Source organism: Tamandua tetradactyla, chromosome 6 (genome assembly GCF_023851605.1).
Source record: "Tamandua tetradactyla isolate mTamTet1 chromosome 6, mTamTet1.pri, whole genome shotgun sequence".
In the NCBI taxonomy this organism is placed as follows: domain Eukaryota; kingdom Metazoa; phylum Chordata; class Mammalia; order Pilosa; family Myrmecophagidae; genus Tamandua; species Tamandua tetradactyla.
This window is the reverse complement of record NC_135332.1, coordinates 63,059,467-63,080,481: the sequence shown is the minus strand read 5'-3', so window position 1 is coordinate 63,080,481 and position 21,015 is coordinate 63,059,467. Positions and strand designations below refer to the sequence as shown.

The 21,015-nt window shown below is 52.8% G+C and overlaps 1 protein-coding gene across 1 annotated transcript in view; it reads right to left on the bottom strand.

Annotated features, from left to right (window-relative positions):
- Nucleotides 1-21,015, bottom strand: part of NTN1 (netrin 1) — a 184,210-nt gene that overhangs the window by 6,497 nt on the left and 156,698 nt on the right. The window contains exon 5 of the mRNA XM_077165959.1: nt 6,880-6,954. Within this exon, the coding sequence (XP_077022074.1) occupies nt 6,880-6,954 (75 nt within the window). The remainder of the gene's footprint in view (nt 1-6,879; nt 6,955-21,015) is intronic.

Genomic DNA, 21,015 nt, shown 5'->3' with positions numbered 1-21,015 from the left:
TAAGGTCTCATGAGATAACCTTTAAGGTCCCTTAGCACCTTCCTTGCCCACCCCTCCTTCCCCAGAACAGAATGTTCCAAGAACAGGGAAACTGTCAGGAAAGAAGACAGGAGGAAGCCCCAGGGAGAGAGAGAGAGACCAGGCAAGACCCTCATCCTGCCTGGGTAGGCCCCCTCAAGCCCAGCCTGCCCCCTCCGGCCCCTCCCCCTCGCAGCCCCTCCCCCTCGCAGCCCTTCCCCACCATGCAGCGCAGCCTGTAAGGGGCCGTGGTCAGAGGCCCAGGGTCTTGGCTCCCCTCAACGATGAGGGTCACTGCTGTGGGGGTCATACAGCCACAATAGCACCTGCCACCAATTGGCTCTGAACGGGGACCAGCTTCACTGGTCCACATTCCGACCTGCAGCCGACTCGGCTGACCCGGCCCCACATCTGGGCTGGCACTCGGGTGCAGGTGAGGTCACATCTGACTGGAGAACCTGGGGGAGTCCCGGGAGACTGGTGACACCACACCCCCACCCAGGAAGAGTCCTGGAGCGTCTGAAATCCCATGTCACGTACTCCCGGTTGGATTCTCCAGAGCTGGGGACAACGGTCAGGGGAAGGGACCCCTCCCAGTAGCCCGAGGTGCTCCTCTCACATCTGTCCCCACACCCAAGCCTCAAAGTCACGCCATGTCCTAAACACAGGACTTCATCCTCAGGCGGGGGTGCACCCCGGCCAGGTCCATGCACGTGAAGGGATCCTATCCTGGATCCCAGGAACAGCTACTAGCCCCAAGAACGGGAAGGGGAGGGGGTGTAAAAATGGGGGACAGGTCATCACCCCCAGCGGTCCCGTTCGCAGGGGCTAGGTGGAGAAAAAGAGGTCTGAGCTGTAAGACCCTCCCCCTCCCCCCACTCCCCCCCTGCTCCTCTCCTCCCCAGCCTGAGGACCCGGCAGGGCCTGGGCTCCACCTGCCACCCTCAAACCCCTCCCCCACTGTCACCCCCCCCACTGCAGCCGCTGAGCCCCAGTGGCCCATGGTAACCCACTCTTAGACGGTCTCCCTCTGCCCCCACTGCCAGCCGGTCCGCCCTCCCCTTCACAGACCTTCCCCAAGGCCACACTCGTGGCTGCAGGGGTCACGCCAGCCCCACTGCCCGCCCCACCCCATGTCACACCCCACAGCGTCTCCCGCCCGTCATCTCAGTCACCCCCACCTCGGCGACCACTCCTGGTGTTTCCCAGAGAAGCTGGCTGGGGGCCCCGTGGAGCTGCTGGGGAGACCCCAGGCCGGGACAGCCTGCCCCCGGGCGCATTCCCTCTATCGCTGAGCCCCTCCCCGCAGGGGGCGAGGGCTGATGAGGACGAGGACAAAGGCAGGGCGGCACAGGGAGGAGGGACCCTGGCCCGGCATCTCCTCTCCCCTCGGCTCCAGGTGCCCCAGGCGTGCCGGGGCCACAGGGGCTCAGCGTCACGGGAGTCCCCCCCACCAGGCCCACCCCCAGGAAGGTACCGCCGGACCCACTTCCCACAGGCGCGGTAGAACCTCCCCTCAGGAGGCTCGTATCCTTAGAAATAATCCTTGTGGGATCTCAGGAGGAATACTTAAGACAAATCATCTTGTGAAAAGCATTTTGATTTTTCCATCTGCTGGTGCCAAAATGTCTTTCAACAAAAGCGGTGACTAATAAACATTACTGGGAACGAATAATTTTTCCAAGAACTGGCAAAAGTGAGATGACCTCACCTTTCAGAATGCGAGCTGTCTGTCTTTCCCCTCTTTCTGAGTCCCCAGGAGCAGGCAGAAGGCGGCCGCATGGTCCAGGCCACCTGAGGTGGCGGCTCGGGGAGCAGGCGGGAGTGGGCACAGGGGTCTCCCCACAGGGGTCGGGTGCTGTCTGAGCATGGATGGGGCTGCTGAGCCCTCTGGGGCCCCTCCTCACCTCTCTGCAGCCTCCCTGGGGCCCACCCTTACACCCAACATCTTCCAGTTTCCCCAGCCCATTTCCAGCTTCCTGGGAGCCCTTCCCTCCTCCTGGGATGCCTTCCTCCTCTATGCTCTGCCCTGTGGACACTTGCCTCCCAGGCCTCCTCTTCCAGGAAGCCTTCCCTCCTCACCCTCTGCAGAGGATGGGCCAGGCCCCCCTTATCCCATCTCGGGCATCCCTCACCACACACCCACCATGGTACCAGCAACCCTCTATGGCCTTCGTCTGTATGTCTGTCCTCCTCCTAGCCACAGAGCTCCTTGAGGACAAAGACTGTTTCTCGCCCATATCTGTGTCCTCAGCAGCCCGGCAGGATGGGACACCGCAGGTGCTCAATGAATGTAGATGGAGGGAGGGTGTTAGAGAGGGTGGGAATGGGTGTACGAGCAATTGGGATTTCTTGGGACCTTCATCCCCATGAGAGAGAGTTGGGGGGGGGAGGTCATCCTTTGGGAGACTGAGGGGGAGTGGGTGCAAACATAAGGAGATGGGCGAGAGCCTGGGCAGGGGGCTTTGATCCCTCCACTGCATAGCTGCATCCATAGCGGACAAGATGGAACAAGGAGGAAGGAAGGGAGAAGGGAAAAAGGAAAGCAAGGGGGCTGAGGGGGCAGGTGCATCTTGCAGATGCGTCAGGGAAGGCGTGGAGCGAGGCCCGAGGGGGGGCATCCACAGCAGGAGTCAGGGAAGTGGAAAGGTCAGGGCCCTCCTTGAGCACCCCTTGCACCCCAGGACAACAAGGAGGCCAGAAGACGCTCTTCTCCCCATTGGCGGAGGGCTAGCCTCGGCCCGACACCTCGGCCAAGAAGGCCCAGCCCTGGCCAGGCCAGGCCCGTCACCTCCCGCAACACACCCACCAGAGGGGACAAAGTGTCATTCTCAGGCCTTGGGGCACCGGTGGAGGTTTCTGGGGCCAGAGCTTCCCGGGAAATGGGCCGCCCGACAAGAGGAGCAGCTCTGCCCTTATGTGAGCGGCCCCAGCCCGACGCAGACCTGGCGAACACACGCACTCATGCACGGAGCACAGCAAGTTCTCCTGAGAAGTGAGAAGGAATTGCTAACACGCTTGAAAACAACAACAAAAACCCTGTTTTCCGGTAACAGCTGTATCTCAACAGCCCCCTCAGGACTGGGCCGTTTTCAGGCATCTGCAAGGAGGGCTGGAGTCCTCTAGAGGGCAACAGAGGACCAAGGTGACCCCGGGAGAGGTTGGCCCGGGGACCACAGCGGCCCCACTGACCCCTGCCCCTTAGAAATGGTGTCGACGTGGTGGGGACATCATCGGTGTGGCCCTGATCACGCCTCCACTTAACAGATGAGGAAACTGAGGTCCGGGGCGTCGAGCGCCTGTGCCAAGCCCCATAGCACCTCCGGAGTGTGCAACAGTGCTCCTCCCCACAAGTGGGGGTGAAACGGGCACCCCGTGCAGGGTCTCTTCAACGTGAGAGGCGTGGCCGGGCCCCATTAATTCCTTCTCACCCTAAGCAAGCTGGCTCTCTCATCCATAGGCAAAGCCAGAAAGAGTGCGGGGCGGGGGGGGGGGGCCAGGGCACCCCAAGCCAACCGGGGCCGTTCCCCCCACCCCCAGCCCAGCCCCTCCGGCCACCAGCCCCTGCCCAGGATCAGTGGAGCCCAAATGTCTGTTCTCAAACAACACAACATCGGGACTCTCCCGAGCTGGGACCAGCCCTCACCCAGCAGGAACAGCAAACCCAAGGTTCTAATTAGCAGCCTGTGGAACATTCTAGTGACCCGGCTGCAGGGAAGGAAACATGCCTCCTTACTGGCTTCCTGCCGGCTGGCAGGCAGGGAGCAAGGCTCATGCGCCCTCCTGGACCAGGCTGGCTGGCCTCCCCTCCCTCTGACCCCAGGCCAGCACCTACCCCTGGGCAGGTGCAGGTCAGCCCTGTGGGGGCAGGAGGGGCGCCCAGTACCTGCATCCAGGGGCCCCATTGCTCAGTAACTCAGAGTGAGGCCAGAATTCCCCACAAAGGACGCAGGGAGGATGCTCCACAGGGCCCGGCAGAGCCCCACCCAGAGACCTCAGACCTGCAACCCTGCCACACCCCCGGGCCGCAGGGCAAGGCCGGCACTGGAGCCTGCACTGCCCCTGACCGCCAGGGTCCCCAGGTTGTTCTCAGTCCCTCTGCCCAGTCCCTAGGGGTGCCACTCCCTACCTCCCTTCCAAGTCCCACCCCACCCCCAGCAGGGCCCGCGGTGATCCCCACAGAAGCCCACATATGCTCCTTGTCCTCTCACTGGCTTTGTCCTGCCGCCTGCCCGAGCACACAGGCCTGGGAGATGAGCTGGGCATGACCCCCCCCCCCCACTTATAACAAATAACCCCAAGAGTACCAGGGACCATCTTGGGGACCAGAACCCCTGGAGGAAAGGGCACCGAGGGGCTTTGGGGAATGGGAAGGGGCAGTGCCAGTCCCAGCCTGGTGGGGAGGACAGTGAGGAGGACGTGAGGCTGTGTGACCCAGGGACCCTCTGCCCTGCAGGGAAAAGCCTTGCCAGGGGCCCAGGGCTTGACCCCCAGGCCCCGGGTCTGCTCAAGCTGCAAAGCCCTTGGGACCTCGCGGTCCGGGCGGCCCAGGGCATACAAGCTCATTCCAAACCAACCTGGACCCTCTCTGGGCAGGATCACCCTGGCTTGGAGATGAGCTTCCTGTATCTTTCAACAACCTCAGGGTTTCTTTTCAGAAACAGGGTTTACTCTCCCATGGGTGCCGGAAGTATCTGCATGGCCTTGAGATGTCAGCACTTCTAAGGGGCTTTTAGGAACTGACCATGGATCCAAGGGGGGTTTGAACGTGGCCTGTCCAGGGCCTGGTGCCTTCCGAGTGGACGCACAGCACCTGCCCACATGCTCCAGCTTCACTGTGTAAGAGGGACGAGGACTGTGGGCGAGTGTGAACACACACATACATACAAACACAGAGAGAAAATAGAGAACGTTCTAGAAGTTCTCGAAATTGCTCTGAGGTCCTTTGTACCTCTTATTCATTTCGTTCTATTAAAAGCTACTCCCTGCTTTCCTTATTAAAGAACTGAAGACCTTAAACCTGGTTTTAAACACTGGGCCCTGTTAGGACCCCTGTGGGGCCTGGGTTCCCAGGTAGAGCTGCCCCCCAACCTGGCCCCCTCCAAGTCTTGAGGTCGGGGAGGGGACAGAAGTCGGGCTTGGGACAAGGAAGCCTCCTCCACAGCTGGCCTCTTCCTCCCCGCCCACCTCTTCCATCCCTGCATCCCGTCCTGCCTCCCCTTTCTCATCCAGCTGTCTCTGGACTAAGGGTTGTTGTCACTGTCACAGTTACCTTTCCTGGGGGTGCAATAGGCACGGGACCCTGTGCCAGTGTTTCCCACAGCTGCACGGAGGGGGCCTCATCTCCATCTTATCGACAAGGAGACAGGCTTGGCTAAGTGGCCTGGGGACTTGCGCCAGGTCCCACAGGACGTTTGTCTGGTCCTTAGGGCGCGAGCTCCTCTGTGGACTGTCTCCTCCAGCAGAGCTGGGCAGGGACAGGAGCAGCATGACCGGGCAGCCTCGGAAAGGCTGGGTAGGAAAGAAGCCGCTCCCCTCTCCCAGAGGAGGCCAGAATCATCTGCAGTCAGCAGGTCCCTGGAGGCCTCGGATGGGGGACTCGCCTCCCGGGGCCAGCTGGAGAGGGGAGAGGCAGAACCCGGCAACGTCCAGCTGCAGTGGGGAGGCGGGCCGAGGGGGGCTGGGCAGAGGGGGGCTGCCGTGGCCTGGGAAGCGGAGGCCCAGCCCCAGCCCAAATCAGTGAGGCCCCTCAAATGAGGGGGAGGGTCCCAGGGTGGGGAGAACCCAGGCCTGGATTCTGGACCCCTGACCTGCATCCAAGCTAGGGCCCCCTTCCTGAATGTTGGAGGGGCCCTCAGCTGTCCACTGTTGCCCAGGTCTGTGTGCAGAGCCTCCCTCAGCTCTGCCAGTGGATGCGGGACCACCCCTGTCTCAGGGTTCCCATTTGCTTCTCCTATTCCAAAATGCCCCCCTCGACTCTTTGCACACGCCTCCTCCTGTAAGCTCCCGAGTATCCCCCACTCGCTGCACCCACCCAGTCAGGTCGGGTGACATCTGGGCAGCCCAGGCCTGACCACTCTCAGAACCAGAAACCACCAAGCAGGCTCTCCTCCCGCCATGTACAGCAAGAGCTTACAGAAGGCCTGGAAGGAGAGCCAGGCAGAAAAGGGGTGTGGGGGCTGGCTGTCCCAGGGCCAGACAAGAGGGTGCCTGGAAGACAACCTGAGGGCACAGGTGGCAGGGGTCTCTGCAGGGGCTCCCAGGGTGGTCAGCCCCATAGTTTCCACCTAGAAGAGGCCGTCGGAGACCCCCGTCCCCCTTCTGCGGTGTTCAAATGCAAGCGCGTCTGAATTACCAGCAATCATTTAAAACACAGATTCTCTGATCCCACTTCAATTCTGAAAGATGGGACTCCAGAAATCGGCAAAAAGCATACCGCAGCACTGCCACCCACCTTCTGATGCTGGGAGGGCCTTGCTTTGAGAAACAAGAGTCAGTTTAAATGCCCAAGAACCCTAAAGGGGCTGCTCTGTGGCTGCGTCATCCATGGGGACAGAGGCCGGGCCTGAGAGGTGCAGCCCCAGGCGGGCCCCCTGCAAGAGGAGGGGCCAAGACCCCAGCCGGCTGTATTCCACCCCCCCCCACCCCCCGCCACACACACCCCTAGCCTCCGAGGCCCAAAGAGAAATTCTGGGCATGGGATCAACCATCCCAGCTCCTACCAGTGTCCAGAGCATGCTCCCCGAGCTCCTGTGCTCCCCACCCACCCAGAGCCACCTGCACCCCAAGCCCAAGTCCCGGATGGTTCCGTGGCCCCTCCCCTGCTCCCCAGCATCCCACGCGATGGTGACACCCACTCACCATAGTCCTTCTTGCAGTACTTTTTCATGTTAATCTTCAGCTTCCCTTTGGAGGCCTTGCAGTAGGAATCGCAGTCTGCAGGGAGGGGAGAGAGCGCAAAACCTAATGAGGCTGTGATGAATAGGCTGGAGGGCAGGGTGGGAGGCAGTCGCCCGGAATCCCCCAGCCGGGGACACCCTCGGGCCAGTGAGGGGTGCGGCTGGGCCTTCTGGAGCAGCACTGGGGGCAAAGGCCTCCGCCCGGCCCCACCCCCACCCACTCCATCCCACTTGGGCCTGACAAATCCTTTCGCTGCTGCCCAGGGCCGCCCTGGGCTCCGTGGGAGACAGGGGTGGGGTGGGGGTGGGGGTGGGGGTGGGTTGGGGGGGTGGTGGGGGCGGGGGGGCGTATTGTGCCAACCAGGGCTGCAGAGATTCGCCTGTTCTTAGGACGCCACTGGAGCCTGATTAAAGCCCAAAGAGGCCTCCCTGTCACCCCCGCGGCCCCGGTCTATGTCAGACGCTGGCTTTCGTGGCACAGAGCCTCTGGCTGGGGTCAGGCCCCAACAAAAAGGGTCACGGGGGAAATTAGTGGCCCATGACGCATTAGAAAACCCCTTTGGTGTCCACTCTACTGGAGTGTGCAAATACAATGCCCTGCAAGGAAGAGTTCAGTCCGGCCGGGCCTGCCGCTGAGAGGCAGGGCTGAGGGCCAGGGCCAAGGGGTTTTACTGCAAGGGCTTTCCAGGGCCCGAGACTGGGCTGGGCAGGAGGCATGGGGCGCCCAGTGCCACCAGCACCCCGACCTGCCTCTCCTGGGGGCAGCCTGAGCCCAGACCCTCGATGCCGTCCTCCGACCCTGACCCAACCGTGCCCTCTTCCTGCCAGCTCTTTGGACACTGTGGGGCCCCAGGAAACGCACAGCATGAGGGCCAGCCCGTCCCAGATGCCCACCCAGTCGCCCCTGGCCAGCCCTCACTCCATCTCACTCATCCCACAGCCATTCCTTGGTGTATGTGTGTGCTATTCCCATCTGCAGAGCAGAGCACTGAGCCCAGAAAGGATGAGCCGCCTGCCCAGCGTACTGCAGCGTCAGTGCCGAGGCGGAGCCTTGAACTTGGGTCTGAGAGGCCGGCACTGCTGCGCTCCTGGTTATGGCAAGCTGTCCTGATAAACCCGGGCAGATTCCCACTTGGTACAAGTAGGGTGTTGAGGGCAAAGCTGCAGGTGGGAGAGGGGCCTGCATTCCAGAGGCCCCCGGACTGCTGGTGGGAAGACCAGGCATGCTGTCTGGGATCTGGGGAAGGCCCAGCCTATCCCAGGAGAAGTGACGGCCTGAGTGGCCCGCGCTGGCTGAAGAGGGCTTGGTGTGTGTCCCACTGAGCGCAAAGCTAGGGGAGAGGGGGCCTGAAAAGGTGGAGAGGAAACACCCACCCACACAGGTGCCTTGGCCAGGGACAGGTGCCAGTCCCCCATCCTGCCAGACGGATGCCAAGGCTATGGGGGGAGGGGGTACTTGGAGCACGTGGCCAAGAATCTCCCAGAGTTGTCCCACCTCCACCTCCAATCCTAATGGCTTAGATCTGCAGGAATCTTCAGAGGAGATAAAAGCAAAACTACAGGCAAATCAACCCCAGAGTGAGCATCCCTTCCCATTGCCTCCATTTAAGTCAAAACAACCACATCCCATTTCCCTGAGCCCCCTGCTGCCTCCCAAGCCAGCTTTTTGGGAACCCCAGTAGGGAACAGATCTCAGGAAAATGGGAGAAAAACAAGCCACCCTCCCCCTTCCTGCTTCCCTGCAGTCCAGACCCCCTGGGAGACCCTGCCCAGCGGCACCAGTGGTCGCAGCTCCAGGCCCCCCAGCTGGATGACTGGCTGGTTATCTGAGGAGGGCTCTCTTGATTATCCAGAGTTGAGCCTCTGTTCCACTGTGGCCAAGCCCAGAAGGTCAAGACAATAGGTGATGGCAGCTCAAACTCACAAGACAGTGGCATCTTCGCCATCATCACCTCCGTTCGGAAGAGCGGCTGTCCGCTGTGTCTCTGCGAGCTCAGGGGCATATGACACGCCCAGAGGAGCTGCCGCTGTGGCTGAACCCAGGGTTCGCTAAGTCCTGGCGGCACCGAGCGAACTGGCCCACGTCCCTCCCTGATTTCTCCACTTAGGAAAGCGTTTTGGAATGCAAGTGGTGTGGAGTGACATCATTGCAGGGACAGCCTCGAATCCACTCTGATTGCCTTGATATTTCTTAAGGAAATCTATGCTTTCACCATGGCGAGTGGGAGAGCATTCGTCCCATGGGTGGGACATGTCTCAGCCCCGGTAGGCCCTCCCACACACCTCTTAGCACCTTTGCTCTCCCGCGCCTCACACAACCCTGTGAAGGGGTACTGCCATCCCAGCTCCAAGACGGGGACCAGAAGCTCAGGAAGGTTCCAGAATGGCCCTGGGTGGAAGGGTAGGTGGCCAGGTCCCACTCACACAACAGTCCACCGTCTGCACCGCCTGCCCTGGGTCTCTCTCCCTCCCTTTGCTTCAGTCTCCAGCCTCGCAACAATGAGCGCTCTCCTTTTCAGATCACCAGGGACAGAAATGGTCCTGGAATCCGTGGAGCCCATCCTTGCTGATTCCCAGACCCCGTCTTCATGAATCGCAGTCATCACTGTAAGTATTGAAAGTCTACACCGCAATTATCGGGGCCACTTCCATGGCACACCAGTGCTGGGCCCTGTCCTGGCGTTGACATGGATCCTCTCGGGTCTTCAGATGACCCCCCATTTAATCGACGAGGCCCTGAGGCACAGAAATGTGAGTGACGTGACCGACTCACCCCAGGGACACGTTCTGGCTGCAGAGTCCCTGCTCTTAACAAACTCCAGGAGGGACTCGAGCCAGCTTACTCAATGCTACTAGGACTTAGGCACACCCTGGGTTCAGCCACGGTCGTGGCTTCTCAGCTTCTCCACCCTGCCTGCATGGTGTGTGGTAGTTAGATTCAGTTGTCAACTTGGCCAGGTGAAGGCACCTAGTTTTGTCGCTGTGGACATGAGCCAATGGTACGTAAACCTCATCTGTTGCTAATTACATCTGCAGTCAGCTAGGAGACGTGTCTGCTGTAATGAGTGACGTTTGACTTAATTGGCTGGTGCTTAAATGAGAGAAAGCAATGCAGCACAGCCTAGCAGCTCAGCATTCCTCATCTCAGCACTTGCAGCTCAGCACAGGCCTTTGGAGATGCAGAAAGAAATCGCCCCGGGGAAAGCTGTTGAAACCCAGGGGCCTGGAGAGAAGGCCAGCAGAGATCACCCTGTGCCTTCCCACATAAGAAAGAACCTCAGTAGAAAGTTAGCTGCCTTTCCTCTGAAGAACTAACAAAATAAATCCCCTTTTATTAAAAGCCAATCCATTTCTGGTGTGTTGCATTCCAGCAGCTAGCAAACTAGAACATGGTGGAATCACCCAGACGCTTTAAAAATCACTGCCACCTGGTTCCCACATCCCCTGACATTCTGATTTAACTGGTTTAGGGAGCCACCCGAGTGTCCAGATTTTTAAAGCTCCCCAGGTGATTCTAACACGCAGCCAGGGTTTGGAGCCTGGGCTTAACCAACCGTAAGCTGTCAGGAAGGCAGGCCCAGGCCTCTGCATCCACGACTTGCCCAGGAGACCCGGCTTGGCAGGGGGAAGGCCTGGCAAGAACCTCAAGCCACCTGCCCTTATAGGAAATGGTGTCAGCCTCTGAGCGATTGCAGTTCTATATGTTTTGTTTTTGTATTTTTGGTTCCTTGGTTGTTCTGGTGAATCTCGAGTCTTTCCCCTTTGTTAGGTGGAAATTCTTTTCAGGTCAGCGTGCTTGCTGCAAAATGTCCCCTGCTCCGTTCAGACTGGTTCATTCTAATTTAGGTGTGATTCTAGGAAAACAGAAAATCTAAGCTTGTTAGAACTGCACGTAAAATATGGGTAAATAGGCTTGTAATTAGAGACTGCCATGCTCTCCTTCAGTCCTCGGACACTGAGCTACCTGAAGGTTTGTGAGCTTTCTATTTTGGTCACTAGAAAAATGACTCGTGGATAAGAGAAATGTCCCTGCATTTGCTTCCTTTATGAAATAAATACAAAGCAACAGAGACTGCTTTGGATGGATAAACTACAGCTTGAAAATGCAGCTTTGACTCCTTCTTCAAAATGGCATCTACTTGGCAGCCACTCGTGCAGCCTCTTCTAGTTTTGTTCCAAAACAGCTACAAAGACGGTGAGAAAATGAAAATTCGCAATGACGCCAAAAACGAAATGGAGAGATGACCCAATGTTGGAATCTGGGAGCAATCTCCATTAATTAAAGGCAGATGGTGTTGGAATGAGTAAAACATGCCCAGGTTTTACCTCAAGACACAGCCAAGCCTTGTCTGATGAACAGAGATTATGAAGAAAGGGGAGATGACAGAGCGACAACAACCAGAAAACAAATGGACAGGAAGTGGTGGGGTGGGGGGAGGCAGATAGAAACTGGAAGGATAGGTTGCTTTGCATATTTGAACTTGCATGTGAATCTCAATCTCTGATGCACAAAATCAAAAAACCAGGCAGAGGGAATAGGAGAAAGACATAACCTCTACAGAAGAGAATTAAATCTAAAGAAAAGCCTGATAGATGACTCTGGAATTGGAAAGGACACTTTGTACATTCCGCTACCATCCAGTTTGGATTTGAGATGGGAACCCAGTCATCACTCCAGTATTGGGGTTCACAAAATTTTTTCTGCAAAGGGCCAGATAGTAAATATTTTAGGCATTAAGCATCATATGGCCTCTGTCACAACTGCTTGACTGTACTGTTGCAGCTTGAATGCACCCATAAATAAGTCATAACTGAATGGACACAGCCACTATGAAATAGGAGCAGAAAGCTGTAAAAGCGACCAGGCTGAGCCACGTGATGATATGAAAAAGGGCATGCATGAGAGAAAGAAGAGTTGGAAAAACAAACACCTAGAAGCCAAGAGAACTGATATGGCAGAAAACGGACTTAGGAACACGGAGAATAAATTGGTGAAAATCACACAAAATTTGAAGGAAAAGATAAAGACAAGGAAACCAAGATATAAGACAGAAAGTGGAGAAGCAACAAAAGACTAGGATAGAACTGTAGAAAAGGCCAAATGGAATAGAAACAAAAACAGTATTCCTGAGCTAAAGACAGACCTACATATGCAGAAGGAGGGTGCACACTGAATTAAAAGTGGGAAAATCAAGGAAAAGAGACCAACACCCAAACACATCTTAGCAAAATATATGAAATATGGGATAAGAAAAACATATGAAGATTTTTTCATGTGTCTTCCTACATTTATTTATTTCTCTGTCTATACCTACACACGCACAGAGGCAGACAGGTGATACGTATATCACAGGGAATTTTGTTCACAACTTTTTTTTGGAGGTGGTGGTGCATGGGTTGGGAAATGAACCCAGGTCTCCTGCCTGGTGTATATAAGGATTTTTTGAAAAGTGACCAGACAACTAAAGAGCAGTGTCTTTAGGGTCTCGGAGGTTAGGGTGGGATGGAGTTTGTGAGCCATGAATTTTATACCTAGCTAGACTGTCTAAGACATTCTCATGTGCATAACAGTCCAGAAAATATTCCAATCATGCATCCTTTCTGAAATAGGTACTTGAGAATGTTTTCCAAACGACTATGGAATATTTTTTTTAAAGAGGTTTTTGAAAGGGGAAAGTCATAGCATAAAGGAACTAGCAATAGGCACTGCAACTAATGAACTTTGAGATTTCAAATTTGGCTCAAAAATAGAATGCAGCTGTCAAGATGGATTTTAAATGTCTGGAAGGCAATATCACAATAAATATATGTAAACTTACTTTGAAATTTTATATCATAGTAACAAAAACCAAGAAATAGAATGAGGTGGGGAATAAACTGCTAGGCTCTATATCTTAAAAAGGGAGAATGCAATTTCATGCTTTTATCATAAGATGCTATTTCATGACCGATCCTGACAAATTAGAGTTATTAAATCAAATAATGCTTTTGAAAGGGTAAACAATAACCACAAAACATTGGAAAAGACAAGAAATAAGTCATAGCTAATATGTCAAAAACAAAAACAAAAAAAATGTAAGATATAAAAACAATTACAATGAATTAAGATAAAAGAAGTGCAACTATCTAAAAACTAAAATAACTGTAAATGGATTCTGCTCCTCTATTGAAAACTACTTAAAAATATTAAATAATGCTGTTTAAAAGAAACATAACTAAATAAAGTAATTTTTTAAAAGCTTACAACTTAAGCAGTAGCAAAGGTATACTGGCAAAGGAATAAAAACTGAAACAAGAGTCGGAAATGCTAATTATCAAACAAAGTAGAAATCAAGACTAACATATTTAAAATGGACAAAAGACTTCACCTAGTAATAAAGAAACAAGCTGATTGGGTGGGCCGCGGTGGCTCAGCAGGTAAGAATGCTTGCTTGCTAAGCCCGAGGACCTGGGTTCGATTCCCGGTGCCTACCCATGTAAAAGTAAAAAAAAAAAAGAAACAAGCTGATTGTTTTGGGTGGAATGACATCTCATTGGAAATATATGAAGCAATAACTGTTAGAAATACAAAAAATAAAATAAAAACAGAAACACATATGTAGTAAAAGATGGTTAAGTTAATTCCAAGAAGCTGAGATTGTGCAGGCCACATTTCCTGACCACAGTATAATAAATACTTTTTATTATTAAACAAGAGAGAATGAAAATAAATGAGGCATGTTCAGTTCTAGAAGTTAGAAAGCGTGCAAAGCAAAACCTGAAGAAAGCAGAAGGAAGGAATTAATAAGAATAGAAGTACAAATGAATAAGGTAGAGAACTGAAAAAACTCAGCAGAACTGATGCTCTGAAAAGCCCAAACAAACAAAAATAAAACAGATGATGCATTGTCATATCTAATTATGAGTATAAGAGACATAACAGATGCAACATTAGGAAGTAAGGAGAAAACGGATATAAGCATAATCTGAAAGACATTTTATAATTTTATAAATTATAGATTTATAAATGTATAGAGTCTCCTCATGCTATTTGGTTTCTTCAGAAACATAGAAATGAATGGAAAGCTGTGACGTTGAACCAAGTAAAATTTCAGATAATCGATTTTTTTCAACTATCAAAAAGGTGCTTTTATACGGTTCAACCTTAATATAAAAAAAGCCAGTATAACCTCAGGCACACGCCAACCCTGCAGACCCAGCGATCGAATGCGGCTAGGAAATGAGACCTAGCTCCCTGCGGGTTCCCATCAGACCCCACCCATGGCTCGCGACCTCGCCCCACTTGGGCGGAATGCGAATAAAGAATAAGGAAGAAGGAAGCAGGCTGTCCTGGTGCCCCCACGGGCTCAGGGCCTCAAACTGAGGGTGCAGGTAGGGACTGGCAGATCTGCAGGTGCCCTGCACCAGGGGTCCCCTCCTGCCCCCTCCTCCCCAGCAAGAGACAGGAGCTGCCAGGTTGGATATGGGCCCTGCCTGGCACCCCACTCGGGCGCGCCCTGTCCCAGGGAGCGCTGCGGAGTCCTGGAGGCCGCCATCTGCCCGGCTCACAGCGGGCCCATCCTGGCTGGCCAGCATCCTGGCTCCTCCTGGGGGCGGCCCCCCTCCCTCGGATCCCTCCCCACCTGCTCCCCTGACTGACTCACAGCCGCGAGCCAAGAGGTGGCCCTGCAGGCCTGATCCCAGAGGCGGGGGCCCTCCCACCCTCTTCCTCCACCTTGGGTAGCTTGCCCTCTGGTCTGCCTCCTGTGCCCCAGGTGCCAGAATCCTGCTGGGCAGCCTGTTCACCGGATCGAAGCTCATCTCCAAGCATATGGCAGGCAGAGCCAGGGCGTCCTGCCACCAGAGCCAGGGGCACTGCATCTGGCACCTCCCCTCGGTGAGCAGGGCAGGGAGCTGGCAGGGCCTGGCTCTCAGCAGCCCTGGCCGTCCCGCAGCACCTCAGGAAGGTGGGGCCGTGGCTGGGAGGAAAGAGCAATAGATGCCTGCTAGCGTCAACCCTCCTGGGGGCAGAGAAACTCAGGGTGTTGGGGTTTTACACCCCGCTGGGAAGGCTGGGCCTGGGGAGGGGCTCCTGGTTCTCCCTGGCCTAGGGGGAAGAGCTCAAGGGGCACCCAGCAGAGGCATCCTTCCATCTCAGCTGGGGCACTGCCCACCAGTAGATGGCAAAAGGCAGGTGAAGTCAGTTTTCCATGAGGGTCCCTGGGTTTCATGGTGGCTGCATAGGGAAGGCCTGGTGAGGATGGAGGCAGCACTTCCCACAATGTCAACTCTCACCTCTTGGTCCTGGGCTGCAGGTGACATAGTGACGCTCCACCTAGTACCAGCCTGTCACCAGCCTCACCAGGAAGCACTCTGTCCAGGGGTACAGACTCCTTCCTCTGTGGGAGAGCTGGGGACCACAGGCAGCTCTCTAGCACCCCACACATCTCACCAAGCCCATGCACCCACCCACTTCCTCTCAGCCAAACCCTACCAGCCTCTATGGCATAATGTTCATTTAACTTTGGGTTCTGGGGCCGAAACAAAGACCTCGAAAATTAGGCAGCCTCTAGTGAGAAATGGGCAGAGTCCTTGTGGTGAGATGCCTTGGATTCTATGGAGACAAATGCCTGGAAAAAAATTAGTTTGTAACATAGCTAGCAAAGGATTGGTATCTTTAATATATAAAGAACTCTTCCAAATCAATAAGAAAAAGACAAGCAACCTAAATTTCAAAGGAGAGAAACAGGCAATTCACAAATGGAAATATAGAGGGGATAAGGAGAGGAAAAAGTATTCAACATCAAATAATCAGAGACTCAACTGAAATCAACAAGAATATATTACTTTGGCCTAGCAAACTGACAGAGGCAAAAACACACCACTCCTACAATGTGGTTGGGTGCAAATTAATACAAATTTTTCTGAGAGCAACTGGCATTGAATGTCAAAACCTGGAAAACATGCACAACATATGATGCAGCAACCCCACATCTATGAGTTTATCATCCACTCACCCACTTAAAAAGTTTTACTAAATACTTCCCACATGGCCGGCTCTGGGAAGCACTGGACCTATCCTGTGGTGAATGGGATACTCACGGTGGCATTAAAGCAGGCCAATAACATGAGTGCAATCACAGTGACAAAAGAGCGCCTTAAAGACAGTGGCAGGATGCTTTGGGAGAGAATGCGAGGATAGATGGGATTGTCTTAGGTGCCAAGGCCAGTTTGACAAGTTAACTCTGAGGGTGAGAAGGAGTCAGCACTGTGAAGGGCAGGGAGGAGCACCCGGGCCCCAGCAGGGGCAAAGGCCCTCGACGTGGGAGGAGACGGCTGAGGAGATTAGAGGAACACAACAGAGGTAAGATCGGAGGTGGTGAGGGCAAGAGCCCAGCCAGAGATGAGGCTACGAGGTATACAGAAGGTCCCTGGGTGTGGGGAGGGGGGTGTCAATCATGGCAGGACTTTGGATTTCATTCTAGAAGAACATCCCCCATGCACCAAAATGTTAACCGTCATCATTTCTGGGTGGGAGGCTAACAACACTGGTCTTTGTATTCTTCATTTGGTTTATCTCTTTTTAAGGACAATGAGGATACAAATTTAAAAAAAAAACTAAAAATATTCTGAGGCAAGACCACCTTCTTTAGTAAGGATGGGGCCACTTACATATGGGGGGAGGGTCCTGTAAGGAGGTGACATTTTGTATTCAACAAGGTGCCATCTGTATGGGCTTCTGCCACTAGGTAGTGCTAAGCCGTCCCAAGGAGATGGTGAGTGTACATGTCTGTGTGTGTGGCCCAGGCAGTCTCACCCTCTCCCAGCACCCAAGTGTCAATACAAAGGGACCAAAGGGAAGAAAGGAGTCGTCAATAGGTATTTATTGCACCCCAACTGTGTGCACACTTCCAACTGTTGTGGATAAGTGGTGGACAAGCCCCTTCCTTGCCTTCCAGGAGCTCCTAGGTTTAGGGCAGAGGTGGGGAGAGGGGAATAATGAACATAAGCCAAATGAACTCTTGAGACAATTTCCTATGCTGGTGAGCACTTCGGAGAAAACTACCTGGGTTATATAGTCAGGAGTGAGAGCCCTGCTCTGGCTAGGATGGTGGGAAAAGCTCCTGTGAGGAAGAAGTTAAGATTGAATAATATCCCCTCAGAAGTCATGTTCAGGTCCCAACCCCTGGTGTGGTGCGTAAGAACCCGTTTGCAAACAGGGTCTTTGAAGATGTCAGTAGTAAAGGTGAGGCCACATGGAATGTGGGCCTTAACCCAACACAGCTGACATCCTTATAAGCAAAGGAAATGAGACACAGTGAGAAGAACCCACGGGAAACAGCCAGAAACTGGAAGTCAACAGAACCCAGAAGAGAAAGGAGAAGATGCTGCCCTGTGTGTTGCTAAGTGATGAAAAAGCCAAGGACCAAGGATCACCAGCAGCCAGCCCCCCACAGTCTGTAGGGAAAAAGCATCGCCTGGCTGATGTCTATATTTTATTCTTCTCCTGGCCTCAAAACCATAACCATGAGCCAGTAACATTTCCATTGTTAAAGCCAATCCATTGTTTGATATTTGTTTTAGCAGCCAGGAAATCTAAACAGGAGGTAATCCATGAGTGAGACCTGAACAGGGGCGAGAAGGTCCGAGGGACAAAGGTTCCAAGCAGGATGAGGAGCCTGTGCAAAGGCCCTGTGGCAGGACTGAGCCTGACATTCCAAGGTGCCTTGTGCAGAGAGGAGCAGAGAGATGAGTCACCAGGCCCCAGGACCTGGGTGGGGCTTGAAAGGATTGGAATTCTATTTTAAATGCAATTCAAAGACACTGGAGGGTCTAAGCCAGGCCCAAATCACTCAGGGCTGCTGGATGCAGGGTCTTCAGTTGTAAGGGTCAGGTTGGCTTTCACTTACTCACTATTGGTGAAAATAAGACCCAATTTAGGGTTGGGTCTCCTGGGCACCCAGGCTTTACCTCACACCTGAGGTTATCAGACGTGTGTTGCAGTTATAAAGTGCCAGTGTCTAGCCTCTTAGGGACCTAAACTGGATATATGATCTTCATTTCTTTTTAAGAACTAAAAAAAAATAGCCCAGGGAAGACATATAGACACTGAGAAGGATTCTCTTCCTGCACAAAGCTGGGGTCTCTTCCACATGTTGCCCAAGGGCCCCTGCCCTCTTCTCTCTACGCGGTCCCCAGTGTGGCCACCTTTGGCCCTGGCTTTGAAGACAGTTCTCTGCTCCAGCAGCCAAGACAGAGGCTGGCTCCTGAAGGTAGGACCACGTGCTGTGACAGCTTCAAGCATCAGGTCTGGGTCTGACACAACGGCTACGGCCTCCCCAATATCCGTTCTCCTTTCTTCCTACAAAGCAAACCTCAATATTTCCAATCCTTCAACATGGCCACTGTCATGGGTTAAACTGTGTCCCCTAGAGAGATACCGCCCCTGCAAATTTGCTATTTCTAGTTATCTCTTTATAAGCAATATCATACAATTTATGTCCATACGTAGTCTGGCTTATTTCAGTGAGCCTGATGTTTCCAAGGCTCTTCTATGTTGCAGCCTGTCTCATAACTTCATTTTTTCTTATGGTCAAATTCCATTGTGTAGATGGACCACGTTTTGTTTATTCCATTAATCGGCTGATGGACATTTGGGTTGTCTCCAGTTTCTGGCTATTGTGAGTAATGCTGCTAGGAACACTGGTATACAAGTGTCTGTTTGCAACTTGGTTTTCACTCTCTTTGGGTATATGCTGAGAAGTGCAATTGCCAAGTTTAATGGAAACTGCATATTAACTTTTTTGAGAAACTGCCATATTGATTTCTATAGGGGCTGCATCATTTTAAATTCCCACCAATAATGCAGTAGAGTTTCAATTTCTCCACATAGTCTCCAACATTTATGCTTTTTTTTTTTTTTAATAATAGCCATCCTCCTGGGTATAAAGTGGCATCTCATTGTGGTTTTGATCTGCATTTCCCTAATGGCTAATGCTGTTACACATCTTTCAGGTGTTTATTGGCCATTTGTATGCATTCTTTGGAGAATGTCCATTCAAGTCCTTTGCCAATTTTTAACTGGGTTGTCTTTGTTGTCACATTGTAAAAGTTCTTTATATATTCTGGATATTAAACCCCTATCCAATGGGTGGTTTGCAACAATTTTCTCTGATTCTGTAGACTGTCTTTTTACTTTCTTGATAATGCCCTTTGATGCAAAAAGCTTTTAATTTTGAGGAAATCAATTTAATCTATTGTTTCTTTTGTTGTTTGTGTGTTGGATGTCATATCTAAGACTCTGCTGCTAAATCCCAGGTCATGCATATTTGCCCCTATGTTATCTTCTAAGCGTTTTATAGTTTTAGCTCTTATACGCAGGTCCTTGGTCCATTCTAAGTTGATTTTTGTATATGGTGAGGTCTGTTCTTGGCTGTATTACAGGCAGCAGGACCAAGAGAAAAATATGCCAGGTAAAAAAGGGCACATCAGGCCCACAGCTAGGACCTTGTTTTGCCTGAGACCTATGGTCTTGGCACATTTACTCCTTTAATGCATCTTTTCCTCCAGTCCAGCAGATGGTAGGTGAATCCCATTACTTACAGAATATCTGAAAAGAAGGGGATCTGTCCTCCTACGAGCCACACACAGGTTTGGCCAACAACTTGGCTTTAAATCCTTTTCCTTGTGGTGTACTTCCTCGGAACCTGCTCCTGTGTCATTTTCCTGCTCAGCCCCCAAGCACAACTGGGCACCCTCTATGTTCTCAGCACCCATCACAGAGCCAGGAATTGCCCCTTAATGATGAACTGGGTCAGCACCTAGTGCGGCATGTATTCAGGTGGGTGTACCCCTGAATACTTGTGGAACCCAAGGAAACATAAACTCCGCATGTCCCCAGGTGACTCTGAATGTGGCAGTGTAAAAGGAGCTGAATGCAGGTGCCTCATTAGATTCAAAGACGGCTTGAGCAAACCAACCCACAAAGACAGGCTGCCCAAACAAAACACCGTGGTCAGTTCCCTTTGCAATTATTCTGATGACACCCACGAGAAAGCCTGACAAAAGTCTCACGCATCTTTTAAAACTGCTAAGCACTTTCAACAAAGAGGGTGGAGAGGGCTTGTGTGGCACTGGAAATCGGGAGGCCATGGGATCTGTGTTGGGGTGTGCCACTGAGATGTGAAAGGCAGCACTCTCAAGCTCTGATTCTGAAAGTGCCCCTGCGGATCTCAGGCTGCTGTCTCTGGGGTGTGGAGGTCAGGTGGACAGGAGACCTCACGGGACGCTAGGGATACAATGCCATTCACCAGTGGGAACGGCCACTTGGGAATACTAATGAACTTCAGGGCTGCAGGGTGCTAAGGATTCGGAACGAATCAGGAGTGCAGGGGGTAGCAGCTGGGCCATCGCGGAGCTCAAAATGCTGGCTCTGCAACTTACAAGCTTCCTGTCCGTGAGTATGTGGCTGCACTTTTCTCTGCACCTTGGATCCCTCATTTACCGAACAGGGCCAAGGGCACAAAAACCTTTAAAGTGCTAGTGAGATGAAGCCTGGCACACAATAAGCAGGAAAAGACATTAGCTATCATTATTTTTACTATAATTTAGGAGTCATGACAGCAGATCTCTCTCTGTGTTACTGGCATATCCAATTTTTTATTTTTAGTTTGTTGATCAATGATGCACTTGAATTGCCAAATGACGACTGACCTTTGGCTGTTCTGGAAAGCAAACCCGTTTTTGGAGGATCTGTCTCCTTTGTGGCATATGTCACATTTTGCAGTCATGTAGTTTTCGGTCTGGTTTGCTTATTGCCAGTCTTCCTTTCTAAAGTCAGGGCCTCCGTCTTGTTCATGACTCAAAACCCAGCACGCAGGCCATGGCAGAAGCCCTTGGTAAAAGAGCCAAGTAAAGGGTGGCGGCCAGTTGTGCCCGCGCTCCCCTTATCCAGAGAACCTGGCAGCAACTCAGCACCAAGAAGCAAGCGTGCATCAACAGCAGAGCAAAAGTCCAAAAGCCAGGTTCCAAAGGGCAGAAAGAAATGATTTGGGGAAAATGCTGGAGAGAATGGGAGATCCAGCAGCAGCCAGAAAGTCTCCCCTCTCCAGGGAGGTTT